Raw genomic sequence first — 17,014 nt, 5'->3', positions numbered from 1 at the left:
CCGGTTTGGGGAGCGCTGGGCCACAGAGACGATGCCAGCGGAAGCCTAGAGAGACCGCTAAGAGACTGGAAGGGACCCGAGGCTTCCGCCCAGCGGAGAGGCAAGATGGCTACGGCTAGGGGCGGCTCTGGGCCTGACCCAGGAAGTCGGGGTCTCCTTCTTCTGTCTTTTTCCGTGGTACTAGCAGGTGAGGTCACCCCACCCGGACCTCTGATCTTTAAGAGGAACCGTGCGGAACAGCTCGTCGCAAGTGCAAGCGTTGCCCTTCTGGTTCCGATTTCCCCTCTGTCCCCAGCCCTGTAAATCCTTCTTGTCTTTCGTTCCCATGACATAAGTTCCTCCTTTACCTGAACCTTCATTTCTTCTCTCCGGAGGCATGTCGTTTCGCTTAGTTCTCCCCAGCCCTTTTCTGGGTTTCCAACCTGCTTCTCTTCAACCTTATTCGCATGCCTTGTATGCCTTGTTTTATTTAAAGCCCAGCCACCCCAACAGCAATTAAAAGGGACAGGTGTGAAAAGCTCATCCTCTTTCCTTTGGTTTAGTGTTTTTTTAGATCAAAACAGTCTTGTTTTGTGGTCTCCGTGCAACGTTGCAAAATAAGAGCTCTCATTTCCTCCTGTTGGTTCTAGCTTAAAGTTGTGTTCCTTATTCTCTTTACTTATTAAAGTGAGGCTAACGTTAGCTTCGCTGCTCTAAACTGTTAAGAGGAAAGTAATGATTCAAGGAATTTAAGACGTTTAATGTATATGAATATTTTCGTTTTTTCTAATCTAATGTCTATTTAAGTGATCTTGCAATTGTGAATTACAATCAGTAACACACCTGTAATTATTTATAATGCGTTCAACTAAGAGTTAAGAAAAGCTATACTTTTTTGGAAATGTATGGCTTACCAGTTAAGCCCTGAAATGCAACCATTTCCTTGTATAACCATGACTCTATATTTCTCTACACTCATATTGCTTTTGACTAGCTTCAAGGGAGAAACTGTAGCTGCCCCATACTCTAGGTGTGCTCCCAAATGGTCTGATGTTTCATTAACTGAACAGGTGTGTGGCATAAGGTTTCTTCCCCCCAGGTCTGTTCAGATTCTGAGGTGGTTTTTATTGTTGTTAATGCTTTTCTTTGTTTGGTTTTGGTAATCAATATTCTTAAACCAGAGCTCTTTTCATAACTAATTAGTAATGTATCTATACAAATTAGAAAAGCAGATTTGTTTACCCTTGCAACTAGACGCTGGCACATCTGAAGTCAAAGACTTTGGACAATCATCTTTTAGCTTATAGTTAATTGATCACCATGGAGTTCAATAACTTTCTAAGATACACAGCTAGGTAGTCTTTACAACTCTTAATGCTCCAATAATGTGGTCAAGTAGTAAGAAGAATGATCATAACTCTCGTGTTAGACAGTGCGGTAGTGAACAATTTACCTAAACATGAATCAAGCTGATGATGGTAGAGGTTAATACAAATATCTTTCACTTTTGCCTAACACATTTTATCTTCCGGTCAGGATTGTGTGGGGGAAACTCAGTGGAGAGGAAGATCTACATTCCCTTAAATAAAACAGCTCCTTGTGTCCGCCTGCTCAATGCCACTCATCAGATTGGCTGCCAGTGTAAGTTGAACTTGGGATTTGTGTTTGTGGCCATTAATAATTCAGTTTGTATCCTGGATACTCAGAAGTACTCATGTCCTGCTCAGGAGTCCTGGTGTTCAAATTAGAGTAGATGTCTAGGAGGTGTTTATCATCCGTCCAACCAGGCAAGATAATAAGAGGCGGAATTTAGTAAATGCTATTTTTTTTTTTAAGATTTATTTATTTATTATATATAAGTACACTGTAGCTGTCTTCAGATACACCAGAAGAGGGCATCGGATCTCTTTACAGATGGTTGTGAGCCACCATGTGGTTGCTGGGAATTGAACTCATGACCTCTGGAAGAGCAGTCGGGTGCTCTTAACCGCTGAGCCATCTCTCCAGCCCAGTAAATGCTATTTTAAAGTGTGCATTTTATTTTTACCCCTGCAACAATCCTTGTTATTAACATTGTACAAATGATGAAACTAAAACTTGGGGAAAATCGATTAACTTTCCCGGCATCATCACCATGACGGTAAGAAATCAAGCTAGGATCTGAACCTGGCGGGATTCTCAACTGTCTTACCATACAGTGCTCTAGGAAAAGGCAATCCCATATCCTATGGAGTCAGGTCATCACTGTCACTCTGAATGTTGAACCAAAATGACCCCTTTTCCCCCTCTGAGACACAGTCTTGCTACGTACCCCAAGTTAGGTTTGGCCTTCTGCTGAGTTCTGGGACTGCAACTGTGTGCTTCTCTTTGCTAAGTTTTGGCCACACATGTGTCACTATTCGCTGTTGTTATTTTATGATGCTGCTGCTTGAATCCCTCCATCGAGCTAGGATCCCCCCAACCCCCAAATCCACCTCTTCAAGGGCAATAGACTAGCTGCCACAAAGGCATGCTAAGCAGGGTTGGAGAAGGGACGTGGTGATTGAGAGCACTTGTTGCTCTTAAAAAGGACTGGTTTTGGTTCCCAGCATTCACATGTGCTCTCATCCATCCATCATCACTCCAGTTCCAGGAAATCTGATGTTTCTAACCTCCACTGGCACAGGGCATGCCACTGGGCATGCCCATACACACATGCAGGCAAAACACTCATCCACAAGAATATGTTTTAAGTTATTTTTGTTTTCTTAAACCAACTAAGGGCTGGGGACATGGCCTGGTAGGTAAAAGCTCTCGGGCATGCCTGACAACCTGAATTTGGATCTCTATAACCCATATTTTAAAAAAGCTATAGGCATAATGTGACTTCTTATTCTATCACTTCTATGAAGAGATGGGAGACAGAGACAGGAGATCCCTGGTAACTTAACAGGCTGCATAGTCTGTTGTGTACAACAGAAAAAACAAAAAGACATTTGTCTGAGATCGTCTTCTGGAGGGCATTTGCACACAGGAATGTGCACACACATACACACAAACAAGGGCTGGGGATGTAACTAATTGGTAGAGTGCATTCCTAGCAAATACGAAGTCCTGGTTTCAATCCCTAGCACCATATAAATTGTATACAGTGGCACTGCTGTAATTGTAAACTCAGTAGGTTGCTAATGCCAGCCTGAGCTAGACCCTATTGTTCCTCCTGTCTGCCAAATAGTTGCAAGAAATATAAATGAAGTATTTGGATTTATCCTTGTGCTCTGTAAATGTGTTACAAAACAGAACACATGACAACACTATCATTCTCAACACTGTGTAAATTGCTGGACGTGTAACTCAGTGGTAGAACGGTTGCCTACAAGGCCCCGAATTCAATATCTAGGTACTATATATATATCAATAAAATAAAATGAAAATCACAGCTTGTTTTCTGCTTAAGCTATAATCAGATTTTAGTCTTCCATGGTTAGTAGCTCCGTGGGGATATAATTTTGCCGATAAGCAAGGTCTGATCTTGGCTTCACCACCAAATTGATCAGAAACCCAGTTACTGAGAAGTAAGGACTTTGCTCAGGGAGGTGGGTCTTATTTTATAAGCTTACCTCTGAGCTAGCTATAAACTCATTGGCCCATTATCGCCATACAGGAGGTACTGCAAGTAGATTCATTGGTGTCAAACCACCTTAAGGTTTTTGACGGATTTAATTACTTATCTGAGTTGTGGATGAAGGGAAACCAGATCCAGGACAGACTGCGATCAGACCTGACTAAGGACCCGTCTTCCTGAAGCTAGGCTCTAAAGACTCCTGGAGAAGAGGAATTTCACTGCAGGTTCTCTCTAGCAAAGCAGTAACCTCTAGAGATCAAGCCAAGACCAGAGCGGAGAGCGGAGGGGAGGGGCTGGACTCTGGCCATTTCCTCATGAGGATCTTGTTTCCTTCTCAACCTACTTACTGCTTCATCATACCTGCCTATTCCTTCACAGGCAACGCCCTCTTTAATTAGGGCTGGGAGCATAATGAAGCTAAGGGGAAAAAAATGGAACTCTGGGTTTGGTTTTCTGATTCTAATGGCCTACTTCTATGGATCCTTAAAGTCTCAAAGAAAGCTGTGGAACTATGTTTCCCCTCCATCCCTCCTGTATAAGGCGAATGGGCTAGCAAAGCTGTTCTTGCTGAAGGTCCAGAAAAAGCAAACATGTTACTTAAAACTCTGCAATCATAAGCTGGGACCTTGGTGCAAATCTAGGTTTCTCTAGTCCAGAGTTACAATTTGTTTCTTCCCTGTCCTCCCTGGAGCCGAAGTTACCTTTATTTACTTATTTTTAACTCACCACACTAGTGGTTTTTTTTTTCTCATGTCTTAAGAGCTTTAGCAAGTATTTTCTTCTTTTTGTCATTGTTTTTCTGAACACGTTAGTATCGCGATCTTAACTAAAGCCATCCCAGGGGTTGGGGATTTAGCTCAGTGGTAGAGCGCTTGCCTAGAAAGCACAAGGCCCTGGGTTCGGTCCCCAGCTCCGAAGAAAAGAACCAAAAAAAAAAAACTAAAGCCATCCCAGGCTCTGCTACTCTTCTATATTTTATTATTGCCACGGACATGATCCTGTTAAGTATTTACTGTGCATAAGCCATAGGCAGATGTTGTAGACCCTTCTGCTGCATTTACTCGTCAGAGCTCCTGGGAGACGAATCCTGTTTGGTTAGCAATTGTGAAGTACTTAATGTTTTTTAATCTTCTGTGAGTTACAAGCATTTTAGTGCTGCGGCCTAGAAGCCTGGTTCTCAAATCTGATTGTATATATTGAAGAATTATATATGGTAATTTTAGAAAATGCATGTGTCCTCCAAGAGAAGGCCTAAGCATCTGTGTTTTCCTAAAGGTGCAGTGGCTGGGGTACAGCTGTCTGGTAGCAGGGTATTATACATGAGGCCTTTGACTGGGTCCCTAGCACCAAAACAGCAGAGCAAAGAAGACCTTCCATTGTGATTCCATCCCACAGTCCGTTTGAGGACTAGTATCTAAAATAAGTCTTGAATAGCACAGTCTTCAGCGAGGAGAAAATTCTCAGGGAAATCCTAGGATCTCTCTGCATGGTTTCCTAGAGACTCGAGATATTATGTTAAACTCCAGGCATGCCGGACTGTGGCTTGTCAGTCCTCTGAGACAGTATTTCCAAGTCTTGGTCACATCATGAGATGTAAAGAATATTATAATTTAGCATCCTAACACATATAAAAATGGGCACTATTCATAGGCTATCCTGCATGAATGAGGCATGTACTCATTTGGACAACTGAGGGGCTTTTAAAATCTTAGACCCAGGAAGAAGTCAGTGTTCATCAGCACATCTTCAATCCATTCCAGGCCTACCAGTTGGGAAACTCTGCTCTAGAGAGCTCAGAGTTCTAGATTAAAATCACCTAAAACTGGCCAGGGGCAAATAAAGATATTCCCAAAGGAGGCTGGAAAATAGTGACCCAAGAAAGCTACTACTAAGGCCACGGAATCTATGCCTTTTCAAAGGAAGATCAGAGCTGTAAATCTGAGCTGGAATTGTACAGGCTGGCATTTTCTAAAGGAAAATGTAGATTTTGGAACTTGAGTGTCTAATGTTCTTGAATCTTGTGTATATAGGTAAGTGTCGGAATTGGGCAAAAAGGTGAAAATTGCAGAACTTTTCCAGCATCTAATTAAAAGGCCATACGGCCAACACAGTGACAACATGTGAAAGTGCTTAAAACCCCATGACCCAAGTCCAAACTGTTAAAATTTTTTCAGAAAGACCTCTAATGAATCCACTTGGGCTTTTGTTCTCCTTTTCCTGCATTGGGGTAATGCAGCTCTTCAAGTCTAGAAGTGGCGGTGTTTACCCTAACATTTTGTGACATCTTTAGAGATAAAAGATCTGCAGAAGCTGGATATGGTGGCCTTGAATCGCAGGACTTGGAAAGCAGAGGCAGGAGGATCACTGCAAATACAAGGCCAGCTTGGTCTACACAGTCAGTTCAGGTCAGCCAGGGTTACATAGTGAGACCCTGTTTTTAAAAAAAAAAAAATCTGTAGACTTGTCAACTGTGGGAGCTTTAATTTGATCCATTCTATCCTGGCAGCTTCAATTAGTGGGGATACAGGGGTTATCCACGTAGTGGAGAAAGAAGACGACCTGAAATGGGTATTGACGGATGGCCCCAACCCCCCTTACATGGTTCTGCTGGAGGGCAAGCTCTTTACCAGGTGAGAACTGGGTGCCAAGAACACTTCCTGGGACTGTGTGGAAAGAAAGAGTTGGTCCTTGTATCGATGAGAGGCAACTTCTGCTGCTCTGGTTGATAGGGGACAGGAAGCAGGGTTTGTATTCAGAAAAGAGGAGATACCGTCAAAAGGAATCATCTTATTGATCTCAAAATTAGACCTTCAGGGAAGAAGGAGTGGTGTCCAAAATCTCTCAAGGACAAGGTAGATGAAACACCGAACACGGGTTGGACCATAGTTCAGACTCAGAGGTTAAGCCCCAAAGTGAGAAAGAGTGAGTTGGTAGTTCTGAGTCCCTAATTCTCCAGTTGTTTCCATTCTGAGTATCAATCTGTCTGATACCTTCCTGTCTTCATTTCTGTCCTTCTCTCCATCCTAGAGATATAATGGAAAAGCTGAAGGGGGAAACCAGTAGAATCGCTGGTCTTGCCGTGACTCTAGCCAAGCCCAATTCAACGTCAAGCTTCTCTCCTAGCGTGCAGTGCCCAAATGATGGGTTTGGTAAGAGCCTCAAAGATCCCGAGAACCGTCCGTTGCTCCATAATAATTGTTGCTCCCGGGGCAGGGGCAGGGGCAGGGGCGGTCCACACATATCTCTGTTCTCTTTTAATTCCACACTCTGCCCTCCCCCTTCTTTGACACATGCTCAGATACTGAATCTGCCAGCCTAGACATCACTGGTACTGGTTTCTGTATTTTGGCAGGAGTCACTGGCTCTTTTTGTACCCTTACCCTCAGACCAGTGATATCCTAACCTTCCCACCTCTCCTGGTCCCTCAGGGCTGGGTGCCTCAGTAAACCGTTCCCGACACTGCTCCCTGCTTCCCTCCCTCTAGGTATTTACTCCAACTCCTATGGGCCAGAGTTTGCTCACTGCAAAAAAACATTGTGGAATGAACTGGGCAATGGCTTGGCTTATGACGACTTCAGTTTCCCCATCTTTCTTCTTGAAGATGAGAACGAAACCAAGGTCATCAAGCAGGTACTGACTCTGGCAGCTCTAGTGAGAAAGAATTATTTCCATGTTCTTGTGTTATTTGGAGGGAGGCTTGTTCAACTCATACACACCTTGAAAAATGGTTCCTCAAAACATCCAAGGAGTTTGGTCAAGTGTGGAGGTGCACACGTCATTACTCAGGAGGTAGAGACATACCAACCAGGGTTACATAGCAAGACCCTGTCTCAAACAAACAAGAACTTGGAGGTTTCTTATCTAGTGTCCTCACAATCTTCTCTCATCATTTCTTTCTTGTCTGGTATTATAGCAATGGAAACTTTGGACTGGACAGAAATACATGGAAGAAGAATATAAAACAAGGTGTTTAGCCATGGTTAAGAACAAGATAAAAAGAACATTGGACCAGGCATAGGCAGGAAGATGGCCAAAAGTTCAGGGTTGTTGTTCTAGGCCAGCCTGGGCAACAGTGAGACCTTGTCTGATAAAGAGCAAAGCAAAACTAGACAGAGAGAAATGGATTAGGAGTTGAGCTTAGTAAATCCCTGAGGTTCTCTCTCTCTCTCTCTCTCTCTCTCTCTCTCTCTCTCTCTCTCTCTCTCTGTGTGTGTGTGTGTGTGTGTGTGTGTGTGTGTGTGTACATGTGTGTGGGAACACAGTGTCAGGGCCAGAGGAGGACATCAGATGTCCTGCTCTCACTCTCCACCTTACGCCTGGAGTCACTTACTCCCTGGCCCTAGGCTGTCAGCCTGCAAGCACCTACAATCCTCTTGTCTCCCATCATTGCTGGGGTTTCAGGTGCACGCTCGGCCTCCATGGGTGCTAGGATTAGAACATAGCTCTTCATGTTTGCCCAGCAAACACCCTTGCCCACTGAGTCTTCTCTCCAGCCCCTTGGATGGGTTGTTTGTAGCTCTAATTTGTCCTAATTCTGTCTAGTCTAGCTTCTTCATTTTAAGATCAGTTAAAAGGTCTGTCTTTAGAATGACAAAATGAGTGGCTGGCCAAGCTGTTGTGAATTGTTATTTTTAGCTGATACTCCCTCAATCCAGACACACCAAGAGCAGTGGCTGAACTTGGGCGTGATAACACACACCTATACTGTCAGTGAACCAGGTTTATGAGGTTAGGGCCACTGTAAACTGTGCAGGGATACGTTTATCTACTCCGACCAGTCTGTTGAGTCCATGCCATTTGTACTGATTGAGGAATTTTTCTCTTTGACCTTATATGGTTATCCCAGGACACCTGTAGCTTGGGGACTTAATGTCTCCCAAAAGGGGGTGGCTTAAGAATGGAGCTGGGCCTTCCTCTTCCTGGAAAGCCAGAGAGGGCCTCCACAGCTAGCTGTCTAAGTGGGGTCCGTCTCCTCTCCAGTGCTATCAAGATCACAACCTGGGTCAGAATGGCTCTGCACCGAGCTTCCCACTGTGTGCTATGCAGCTCTTCTCACACATGCACGCCGTCATCAGCACCGCCACCTGCATGCGACGCAGCTTCATCCAGAGCACCTTCAGCATCAACCCAGGTAAGCAGATGCAGCCGTGCAGGTGGGCCAGCCGGGGAGCTCGTGAGATACAGCCAGGGACGGAGTGGGCCCGGGCAGCAGGCGCTGGGCGGGAGACTTCTCAAGAGAGCCAGAGCTAGACCAGTTGAATGTGGAGAAATGGCCCTTGGGGTGGATGAGGACTGGTCTGGAGTATCTTGAAGGCCTTCTCCATAACTCCCTCCCCCTTAGCTCTATCGATCTCATTGTTTGTGTCCTACTCAGAAATCGTCTGTGACCCCTTATCCGACTACAACGTATGGAGCATGCTTAAGCCTATAAATACGTCTGGGGGATTAGAACCTGATGTCAGGGTTGTGGTTGCAGCCACACGGGTGAGTTTTGTCCCTCTGCAGCATGGGCAGGGCTCTCTAGGTCTCTCTGATTTCAGAGTGAACCCTACTGGGGAGCCTTGAAGGAGGGGGAGCTGGGCTGTCAGACTCCCCAGCTCTAATACGTGTCCTGTCACACATGGGTTCTCTTGGAGCAGGAGAAGGAGCCTGGGCTTGGCTCTCACAGTCCAGTTTTTAAATTTAGCCCCCTATCTTGTCTTCCAGCTGGATAGCCGGTCCTTCTTCTGGAATGTGGCCCCAGGGGCAGAAAGTGCCGTTGCCTCCTTTGTCACTCAGCTGGCCGCAGCTGAAGCTTTGCACAAGGCACCTGATGTGACCACCCTACCCCGAAATGTGATGTTTGTCTTCTTCCAGGGGGTAAGGGCTTTTTCCCTAGGGCATGATGACAAAGAGGAAGGGGATGGTCATGGTAGGAGAGGAATTATTGATCTGAGCTGATAATCAGAGTTTCTGCATGGCTTTCTCTATTTTCCTTTGAACCTCCCCCCGACTCCCTTTTTTAAGGAAGCTTCTATTTCCTGAAGTTATGTCTCCTTTTCTCCCCTCGTTGATAAGATTACTTTGAGGCTTCCTTTCTTGTTTTATCATCCCAATCGCTGTGGTGTGACAGCTGGGCTGTAGTATAAGGTTAATAGCAGCCAGAACTTCGAAGAGTAGTAGAGTCTAGAACTCTGTGACAGCTGGTGTTTGCTTTGAGCCCTCACAAAGGCTGCTCTCCCCATGTCTAGTCCCAAGAAATCCCATGATGCATCCATGTGAGAGACAGCTGGTTAAGTTGCTGGTGGGGGATGGTACAGCACATGGCTATAAGATGGCTAGCGACTGAGGTGACCTCAGACTGCCCTATTCCTTGGGAATTTCTCCTATCTCCACCCCTCAGGAAACTTTTGACTACATTGGCAGCTCAAGGATGGTCTATGACATGGAGAACGGCAAGTTTCCTGTGCGGCTAGAGAACATTGACTCCTTTGTGGAGCTGGGGCAGGTGTGTGTCTATCCAACCCCTTCCTTGAACTTAAGCTGTCCGTTTTTATGGCCTGCGCTGCAGGCACTGCCCATCTCTCCCCTTGACGTCTGTCTGTCTCCCAGGCATGGGTCGCAGCAGGAGACAGGTCATACATGTTACTCTTCATCTTCCCAGGTGGCCCTAAGGACGTCACTAGAACTCTGGATGCACACAGATCCTATGTCTCAGAAAAATGAATCTGTGAAGAACCAGGTAATCCACAGAGAAGAGAAAGGGTGGAATTAGGTATTGGCTAAAGATGAACCCCACTGGTGTGTGAAAAGAATCATAAACTCAGTGGTACCCATTGGTTCCCTGGAACAGATAGTTCTTGTGGTCATTCCATACCTGAATCCTACAGCTCATGAAGGATGGATGGCTGAGTACTTGCTCCTTTTCCTTTTTTTTTCTTTTTTTTTTCTTTTTTCTTTTTGGCTTTTGAGATAGGATTTCTCTGTGTAGCCCTGGCTGTCCTAGAACTGGCTCTGTAGTCCAGGCTGGCTCAAAAGATCAACCTTCCTCTGCCTCCTGACTTCTGGGATTAAAGGAGTGTGCCACCACCACTCAGTGTGACTTACTCCTTTTCTTGCTGTCCCATAGACTCAGTTGTCAAGACTGCCTGTCGGAGTCCTGCCTGTACCAGGCTCTTGTTCAAATTGCCCTCCACTTTATTGGTGGGGCACTGGCATAAATTTATTTCATTTTATATGTATAAGCATTTGCCCGCATGTGTATGCACCACATGCATATACATGCACAGGGAGGTCAGAAGAGGGCATATCCTTTGAACTGGAATTGCAGATGCTATGAACCACCATGTGGTACTAAGGATCAAACCTGGGTCCTCTCCAATAGCAACAAGTGCTCCTAACCACTGAGCCATCCCTCCAGCCAATGCCCTTCTCTTCCTCACATGTAGTCAAGGCTCTTACTGCCTGCCAATGCAGCTGTAAGCCTGCTTTTCTCCTTGGAGCACTCCTGTTGCCACTCCAGCCTCTGCTGTGACCCCTGCTCTGGGTTCCTGTAGCTCTCAGAGAATTCCTTACATATTTGACATTCCATTGTTGATTGCCCCCCTTCAGTTCTGCACAACAAATCACACAGGAAAGGCCCACTGTGGATAGGGATGTGGAAAACTCAGGCCCCTTTGTGCCTTATCCTCCTAACACATGGACTGTAGAAAGTTCAGAGAGACTTGTCCAAACTGAAGATTGTTCAGGAGAGCACAGGGCCACAGAGCCCTCCTGCTCCTGTGCCCCGCTCCCAGCAGTCCGCTTCTGTGCCGTTCTCAGGTGGAGGATCTTCTGGTCACTCTGGAGCAGAGTGGTGCTGATACCCCTCAAGTTGTCCTGAGCAGACTAGTCCAGTCCCAGGCCCTTCCACCATCATCTCTACAACGATTTCTTCGGGCTCGAAACATCTCTGGTGTGGTCTTGGCTGACCACTCTGGTTCCTTCCACAATCGGTGAGTCGCCTGACCCTGTATCCTCTGTTTTCAGAGGAAGTCTATTCTTTTTTTTTTCTTTTTTAAGATTTATTTATTTAAATTTAACAACAACAACAAAAAGATTTATTTACGGGGTTGGGGATTTAGCTCAGTGGTAGAGCGCTTGCAAGGCCCTGGGTTCGGTCCCCAGCTCCGGAAAAAAGAACAAAAAAAAAAAAAAAAAAGATTTATTTACTATGTATACAGTCTGCTTTCATGTATGCCTGCAGGCCAGAAGAGGGCATTGGATCTCCTTACAGATGGTTGTGAGCCACCATGTGGTTGCTGGGAATTGAACTCAGGACCTCTGGAAGAGCAATCAGTGCTCTTATCCTCTGAGCCATCTCTCCAGCCCAGGAAGTCTATTCTGTAGTGTGGGAGGAAGACTGCTGTCCTCTCCCACCCCATACGCTGCCTCTAAAAACCTCCAGGAAGTTTGGTTCTTTTTTTTTTTCTTTTTTTCAGAGCTGGGGACCGAACCCAGGGCCTTGTGCTTGCTAAGCAAGCGCTCTACCACTGAGCTAAATCCCCAACCCGGAAGTTTGGTTCTTTACACAGTAGCCTATTCATGGGAGGCCTGGGACCCTGGTTGTTAACCTTTAGCACCTCCTAGTACAATCATCCTCTGAGATGGTTCCACTTTTCCCAGGTTCCTCTGGCACCTGAGTTCCCAAGGACTACTACAAAGGGCATTATCTCAAGCCAAGCATAGGAAGATGGAGGGTAGTTTTTTGGCTGGAAGACAGGAGTGGTCCCTCTCCGGGATCCATGAACAGTGTTTTACTTTGTAAATGTGACATGTTGTTACCCTGTGGTAGTACACGTGACTGAAGATAAGAAGGCACTGCTAGTCACCTCTCTCCTGGTTCTGGATTCCCTCATGCTGCGCCTAACTTGAGGCCAGGGAGAACAGGGGACTTCCCACTCAGGCTAGACGGCTCTCTCCCCAGCCTCCTTGGAGCCAAATGAGGGTTTAAGTAAAAACGTTGAAGCAGATTCTCTGATCCTACCAAAGATCCTTTCTCACTGTATGCAGGGAGTGACAGTTCTAGATTACTCTCTGCTTTCCAAATCTTGTATGATTCTCTTGGTTGTGTTGTTGATTTGGCTCTGTATGGGAGCAATTTATTCCTGCATAAGAGGCATTTGAGTAGGAAGGCTAAGGGTGCTCTTTTAAAGTCCGTCACAGTGATTTGATCCAGAATATCTGTTTGTGGCTGTGAGCATGCCTGATCTTAGTAGCTGACAGTTTCCCTGTATCACTGAGAGCATTCATTAGAACACTCGCACAGGGTGGCAGTTCTCTGAAAAGCCAGCCCAAACAGTCCCTAGAGCTTGGGGATTGCTTACCTTGTATACTGTGTCCATCGCAGAGGCTTCAAAGTCCTTTACCCACCACATTCCTGCTTCCCATTTCCAACTCCTCTTTTCTTTCTCCTCTCCCACTGAAGAGTAAGATAGCAGGTTCTACGTGAGGGGTGTTTAGATAGGAAAGGAAGAGGGCCTGGCTCCCTTCAGCCAGGGCTCACGCTAACTTCCCTGACAGGTATTACCAGAGCATTTATGACACTGCTGAGAACATTAACGTGACCTATCCTGAGTCGCAGAGCCCAGAAGAGGACCTCAACTTTGTAACAGACACTGCCAAGGTAGCACTGACCTGGGCTGGGTGGGAGAAGTACAAGGGAGGTGCCTGGAGACAGCTGAGCCATCCAGCCCTTCTCCTCCCCTGCTGCAGGCACTGGCAGATGTTGCCACAGTGCTGGCACGAGCTTTGTACAAGCTTGCAGGAGGAACCAACTTCAACAACTCCATTCAGGCTGATCCCCAGACAGTAAGAAAAATGGGCCTCTGGTCCGTTCTGTTTCTGTTAACCCGGGCTTCCCCCTTCCCCAACGTCCTAAACTTTGGGATTTAGCATGCCCCTTCATGCCTGCGAGGGTGATACCTCTGGGAGTTCTTGAGTGGCTTGATCTACATCCTTGTGACTGGCCACCGTCTCCCAGCCCCAGTAGTAGAGTTCCTATCTTGTAACTGGGCTCTGTTCACTGTTTCCTTGGTCTTGTGGAAAGTCGGAGCAATTTTTTTCTTTTGTGTGCCAATCCTAGGTTACACGTCTGCTCTATGGGTTCCTGGTCAGAGCTAACAACTCATGGTTTCAGTCTATCCTCAGACATGATCTGAGGTCCTATTTGGGTAAGCATCTGCTGTGAGAAGGGGGATTCCCACCTGATGAACCGTGCAAAGAAAAGGGCATTGTTTTGCTTTAATCTTTTTTTTTTTTCCTCTACTTTCTTTCTGCCTGTCTTCCTTCCTTTTTCTTGATGTTGGTTGGACCCTCTTCTAACATGCTCCCTTCTGGCCAATGCTGGGTTCTTTCTGTTTCTGCCCCACTTGACCTCACCTTCCAAATCCCCCTTTCCCTTTGGCCCGCAATCAGATGATGGGCCTCTTCAACACTACATCGCTGTCTCCAGCCCTACCAACACGACTTACGTTGTGCAGTATGCCTTGGCAAACCTGACTGGCAAGGTGACCAACCTCACCCAAGAGCAGTGCCAGGATCCAAGTAAAGTCCCAAATGAAAGCAAGGATGTGAGTGGCGGTGGGTGTCGGAGATATCCTGGGGCCTCTTTCCCTTGGAGAAGTTGGGAGACTCCTGGGAAGACGGGGGGACTGGCATGGAAAGGCAGAAGGCTAGTCTTAGGAACCTGAGTGTTGAGGAAGCTGTGGCCTGAGTGAAGTTAGGCCACCTGTGGGAAGAAGAGTTGCAGCCAGTTGGTGAAGTTGGTTGAAATATGGTACCAAAGGGGCACAGGGAGCAAGAGAGAAGAGTGTCAGCTCAGCCCTATGCTGTGACCTGTCTTCCTGTGCAGTTGTATGAATACTCGTGGGTACAAGGCCCTTGGAATTCCAACAAGACAGAGCGGCTCCCACGGTGTGTGCGCTCCACAGTACGACTGGCTAGGGCCTTGTCCCCCGCCTTTGAGCTGAGTCAGTGGAGCTCCACAGAATACTCTACGTGGGCCGAGAGCCGCTGGAAAGATATCCAAGCTCGGATATTCCTCATTGCCAGCAAAGAACTTGAGGTAAGCATGGCCTGGAGGGAGGTGGTACACTCCCATGGCTCTCCTCACTCACTGCCTTGCCTCTTGTCTGTCAGGCTCCTTGCTGCTGTTTCTCATTTGTCCTGGATCTGTAGCAGAACCAGTACAGTCTGTGCCTGGTCTGTCCCTGCCTCACATTAGAAGTCTTCTCCACACTGATAGCTAGAATGCACTTAGGAGAGAGCCCTGTTGGACCTAAGAAAGGTCTTCCGTGTCTCTCACTCTTGGCACAGCTGGGACAAGTCAGTCAGATAGTTACTGAGCCCCTGTTATAGTAAGTCACGAACATAAGCAATAAGCATAAGCAAGACAATGCCAGACAACCAAAGCCATGGGTCCTGCCTACCTCAGATCACCTAAACAAAGAACAGACACTGTCACCGAGGAGAGTCTGGTCTGCTAACTGGGAAGGTGCTGCCCGTGGTTGTTGCTAGTTCTTGGGCACTTGACTTCAGTGCTGAATTATGATGGCATTTCTTCCTGGTTACCTAAGGCTATGACGTTCTGACAACCCTTTTCTCCCCTGCCCACACCTTCACCCTCACAGTTCATCACGCTGATCGTGGGCTTCAGCATCCTCGTCTTTTCTCTCATCGTCACTTATTGTATCAACGCCAAGGCCGATGTCCTTTTCGTTGCTCCCCGAGAGCCAGGAGCTGTGTCTTACTGAAGAGGACTCCAGCTCTCCCTGCCAGCTCTGAACTTTCCTTCCCAAACCAGGTGTCTGACTGGGAACAAACCACTAATTTGTCACTGGACTGTCTCTGGGCCTGCTTAGACTGGGATTGACAGGTAGATGGAAATGTGAGTGGAGAGATAACTAAGTTGCCTCCCCTTCTCAGCCCCCCTTTCCCATTCGTTTTTCCTTCTCTAATACCAGGGATTACGACAGAGGCCTGCTGCTCCTGTCTAACTCCCAGTTACCCTCTCCCATCAGCCCTTTCTCGGGATTCCTCCTGTCTTTCATCCTGCCCTGTACTGCCCTCTGACCCCACTGTCACCCGACCCCCACAGCCTCCTGTGTTCAGCCACCTGCTGCACCAGGAAGAGGGTGTGAAAGATTGGGCATCGGCATCCAAGCACCCTGAACCTGAGGGAAGGAATGGGTTCCCTGGCTGAGCCAGTGTCTCTTTCTCACTGTCCTTTCTCCAGGCGTGCAGATGGCATGTTAGTGTGGGCATGCTGTTAGGTGGGTATCCCACCTCCAGCCCACAGTGCTCGGATGTACTTTTTATTATTAAACTATAATATCTATTTTTGTTGGGCTTTTTCTTTTTTTTCTTTTTTTTCTTTTTTTTGTAAATATATAAATAGCAAGTTTCATTAAAATTATCCAATACAATTTGTACTTGTTGTTTGGTATTCTTCCCAGGTCACCATGTCCAGTGACGCTGGACTAGAGTGCAGTGTGTGCTGCTTCGCTGTCCAGAGGAAGACACTGTTAGAACGCAGGCCAAGTGAAGCCCCTCTTAGCACAGCACTAGCGTAGCTCCTGTATTCACTGACTCTGAGCAGGAGCAGAGATGAAGCAGACACTGCCCGGTAGACTCGGATTGCTCAGGGTTGGAGTGAGAGACAAGGACAGATTTACAACTAGAAATAACATTTAGTGTAATGAGTGGAAGCTTGAGATGTGCTCCTTCTGGGACAGGGCACTGGAAGTGACTGTAAGTCAGGATTTAAGAATCACCACACGCAGACGCACAGCGAGCGAGCGAAGGCACACGCTTAGGAAATGATAAGTTACCTGCTGTGCCTGAGCCCCTGGGATGAGCACTAGGTGATGAGGTGGGGGCCACGGCAGAAGGTTCTGTATGGCATGCTAAGGAGTTTGAGCCATCCACTGAATGGCACACGCTTTGTGGGTGAATATAGGAGTGTTTTGGGACTTCTTTAGAAAGAGCCTCAGCTCTTGGATAATGATTCCCCACGTCTTCATGGAGCCAACACTGCAGAGCCGCAAGTGAACGTGGGCCGAGGCTGAGTCAGCTGAGGCCAGGAGAGGAGAACCGGCAGCAGTGGAGTCCTAAGTGGGGCCTTCTCTCCTTGTTGCTAGCCAGAAGGCCGTTGCTCACACATGCCTAAAGACCAGCAGAGCCGGAAACTGGCTGTTTTCACAGTCCAAACACTCCGTGTCCTGTTCACCTTTTTGAGAATCCTGCTGAGAGGAAATGGTTTTTCTCTAGGTTTCTCTCCAGGCTCCCTGGAGGAGGCCTGTTTGGGGTTCTGAGATAGGAAACATACCCTGCTGCTTCCCCTGCAAGCCCCCAGTTGGAGCTGGAAAAGCTGTATGTTGTGCTGGCGCTGGTGGGAGCCGCACACAGCTGCTG

At 46.9% G+C, this 17,014-nt stretch overlaps 1 protein-coding gene across 4 annotated transcripts; it reads left to right on the top strand.

Moving 5' to 3' along the window:
- The first annotated feature begins 13 nt into the window (after window positions 1-13).
- Window positions 14-16,026, top strand: Ncstn (nicastrin). 4 transcript variants are annotated; one of them, NM_174864.3, is made up of 17 exons: window positions 14-187; window positions 1,516-1,620; window positions 6,090-6,213; window positions 6,611-6,732; window positions 7,068-7,213; window positions 8,564-8,714; window positions 8,958-9,067; window positions 9,290-9,442; window positions 9,966-10,070; window positions 10,227-10,304; window positions 11,384-11,556; window positions 13,124-13,226; window positions 13,316-13,411; window positions 13,686-13,773; window positions 14,018-14,172; window positions 14,454-14,666; window positions 15,232-16,026. In NM_174864.3, the coding sequence occupies exons 1-17, from the start codon at window positions 106-108 to the stop codon at window positions 15,352-15,354; spliced, it is 2,127 nt and encodes a 708-aa protein (NP_777353.1). In that variant the 5' UTR covers window positions 14-105; the 3' UTR covers window positions 15,355-16,026. The 4 variants fall into 4 exon arrangements, with proteins under 4 accessions (NP_777353.1, XP_063128202.1, XP_063128203.1 ...); XM_063272132.1 differs by lacking the exon at window positions 15,232-16,026 and having other exon boundaries at window positions 53-187; window positions 14,018-14,182; window positions 14,454-14,590; XM_063272131.1 differs by lacking the exons at window positions 14-187; window positions 1,516-1,620 and adding an exon at window positions 5,868-5,988.
- The last annotated feature ends 988 nt before the right edge of the window (window positions 16,027-17,014 follow it).

The sequence above is a fragment of the Rattus norvegicus genome, chromosome 13 (genome assembly GCF_036323735.1).
Source record: "Rattus norvegicus strain BN/NHsdMcwi chromosome 13, GRCr8, whole genome shotgun sequence".
Taxonomy (NCBI): domain Eukaryota; kingdom Metazoa; phylum Chordata; class Mammalia; order Rodentia; family Muridae; genus Rattus; species Rattus norvegicus.
The sequence above is the reverse complement of the archived record's forward strand: the minus strand, read 5'-3'. Positions and strand labels throughout refer to the sequence as shown.

What these genes read in the sequence shown, in the direction of transcription:
- Ncstn (NM_174864.3), top strand. Translation starts at nt 106, where the DNA reads ATGGCTACGGCTAGGGGCGGCTCTGGGCCTGACCCAGGAAGTCGGGGT. An exon ending in TTTTTCCGTGGTACTAGCAG is followed by an intron (nt 188 to 1,515) that starts GTGAGGTCACCC and finishes TCTTCCGGTCAG; the next exon opens with GATTGTGTGGGGGAAACTCA. An exon ending in TTCAGGCTGATCCCCAGACA is followed by an intron (nt 13,412 to 13,685) that starts GTAAGAAAAATG and finishes TGCCAATCCTAG; the next exon opens with GTTACACGTCTGCTCTATGG.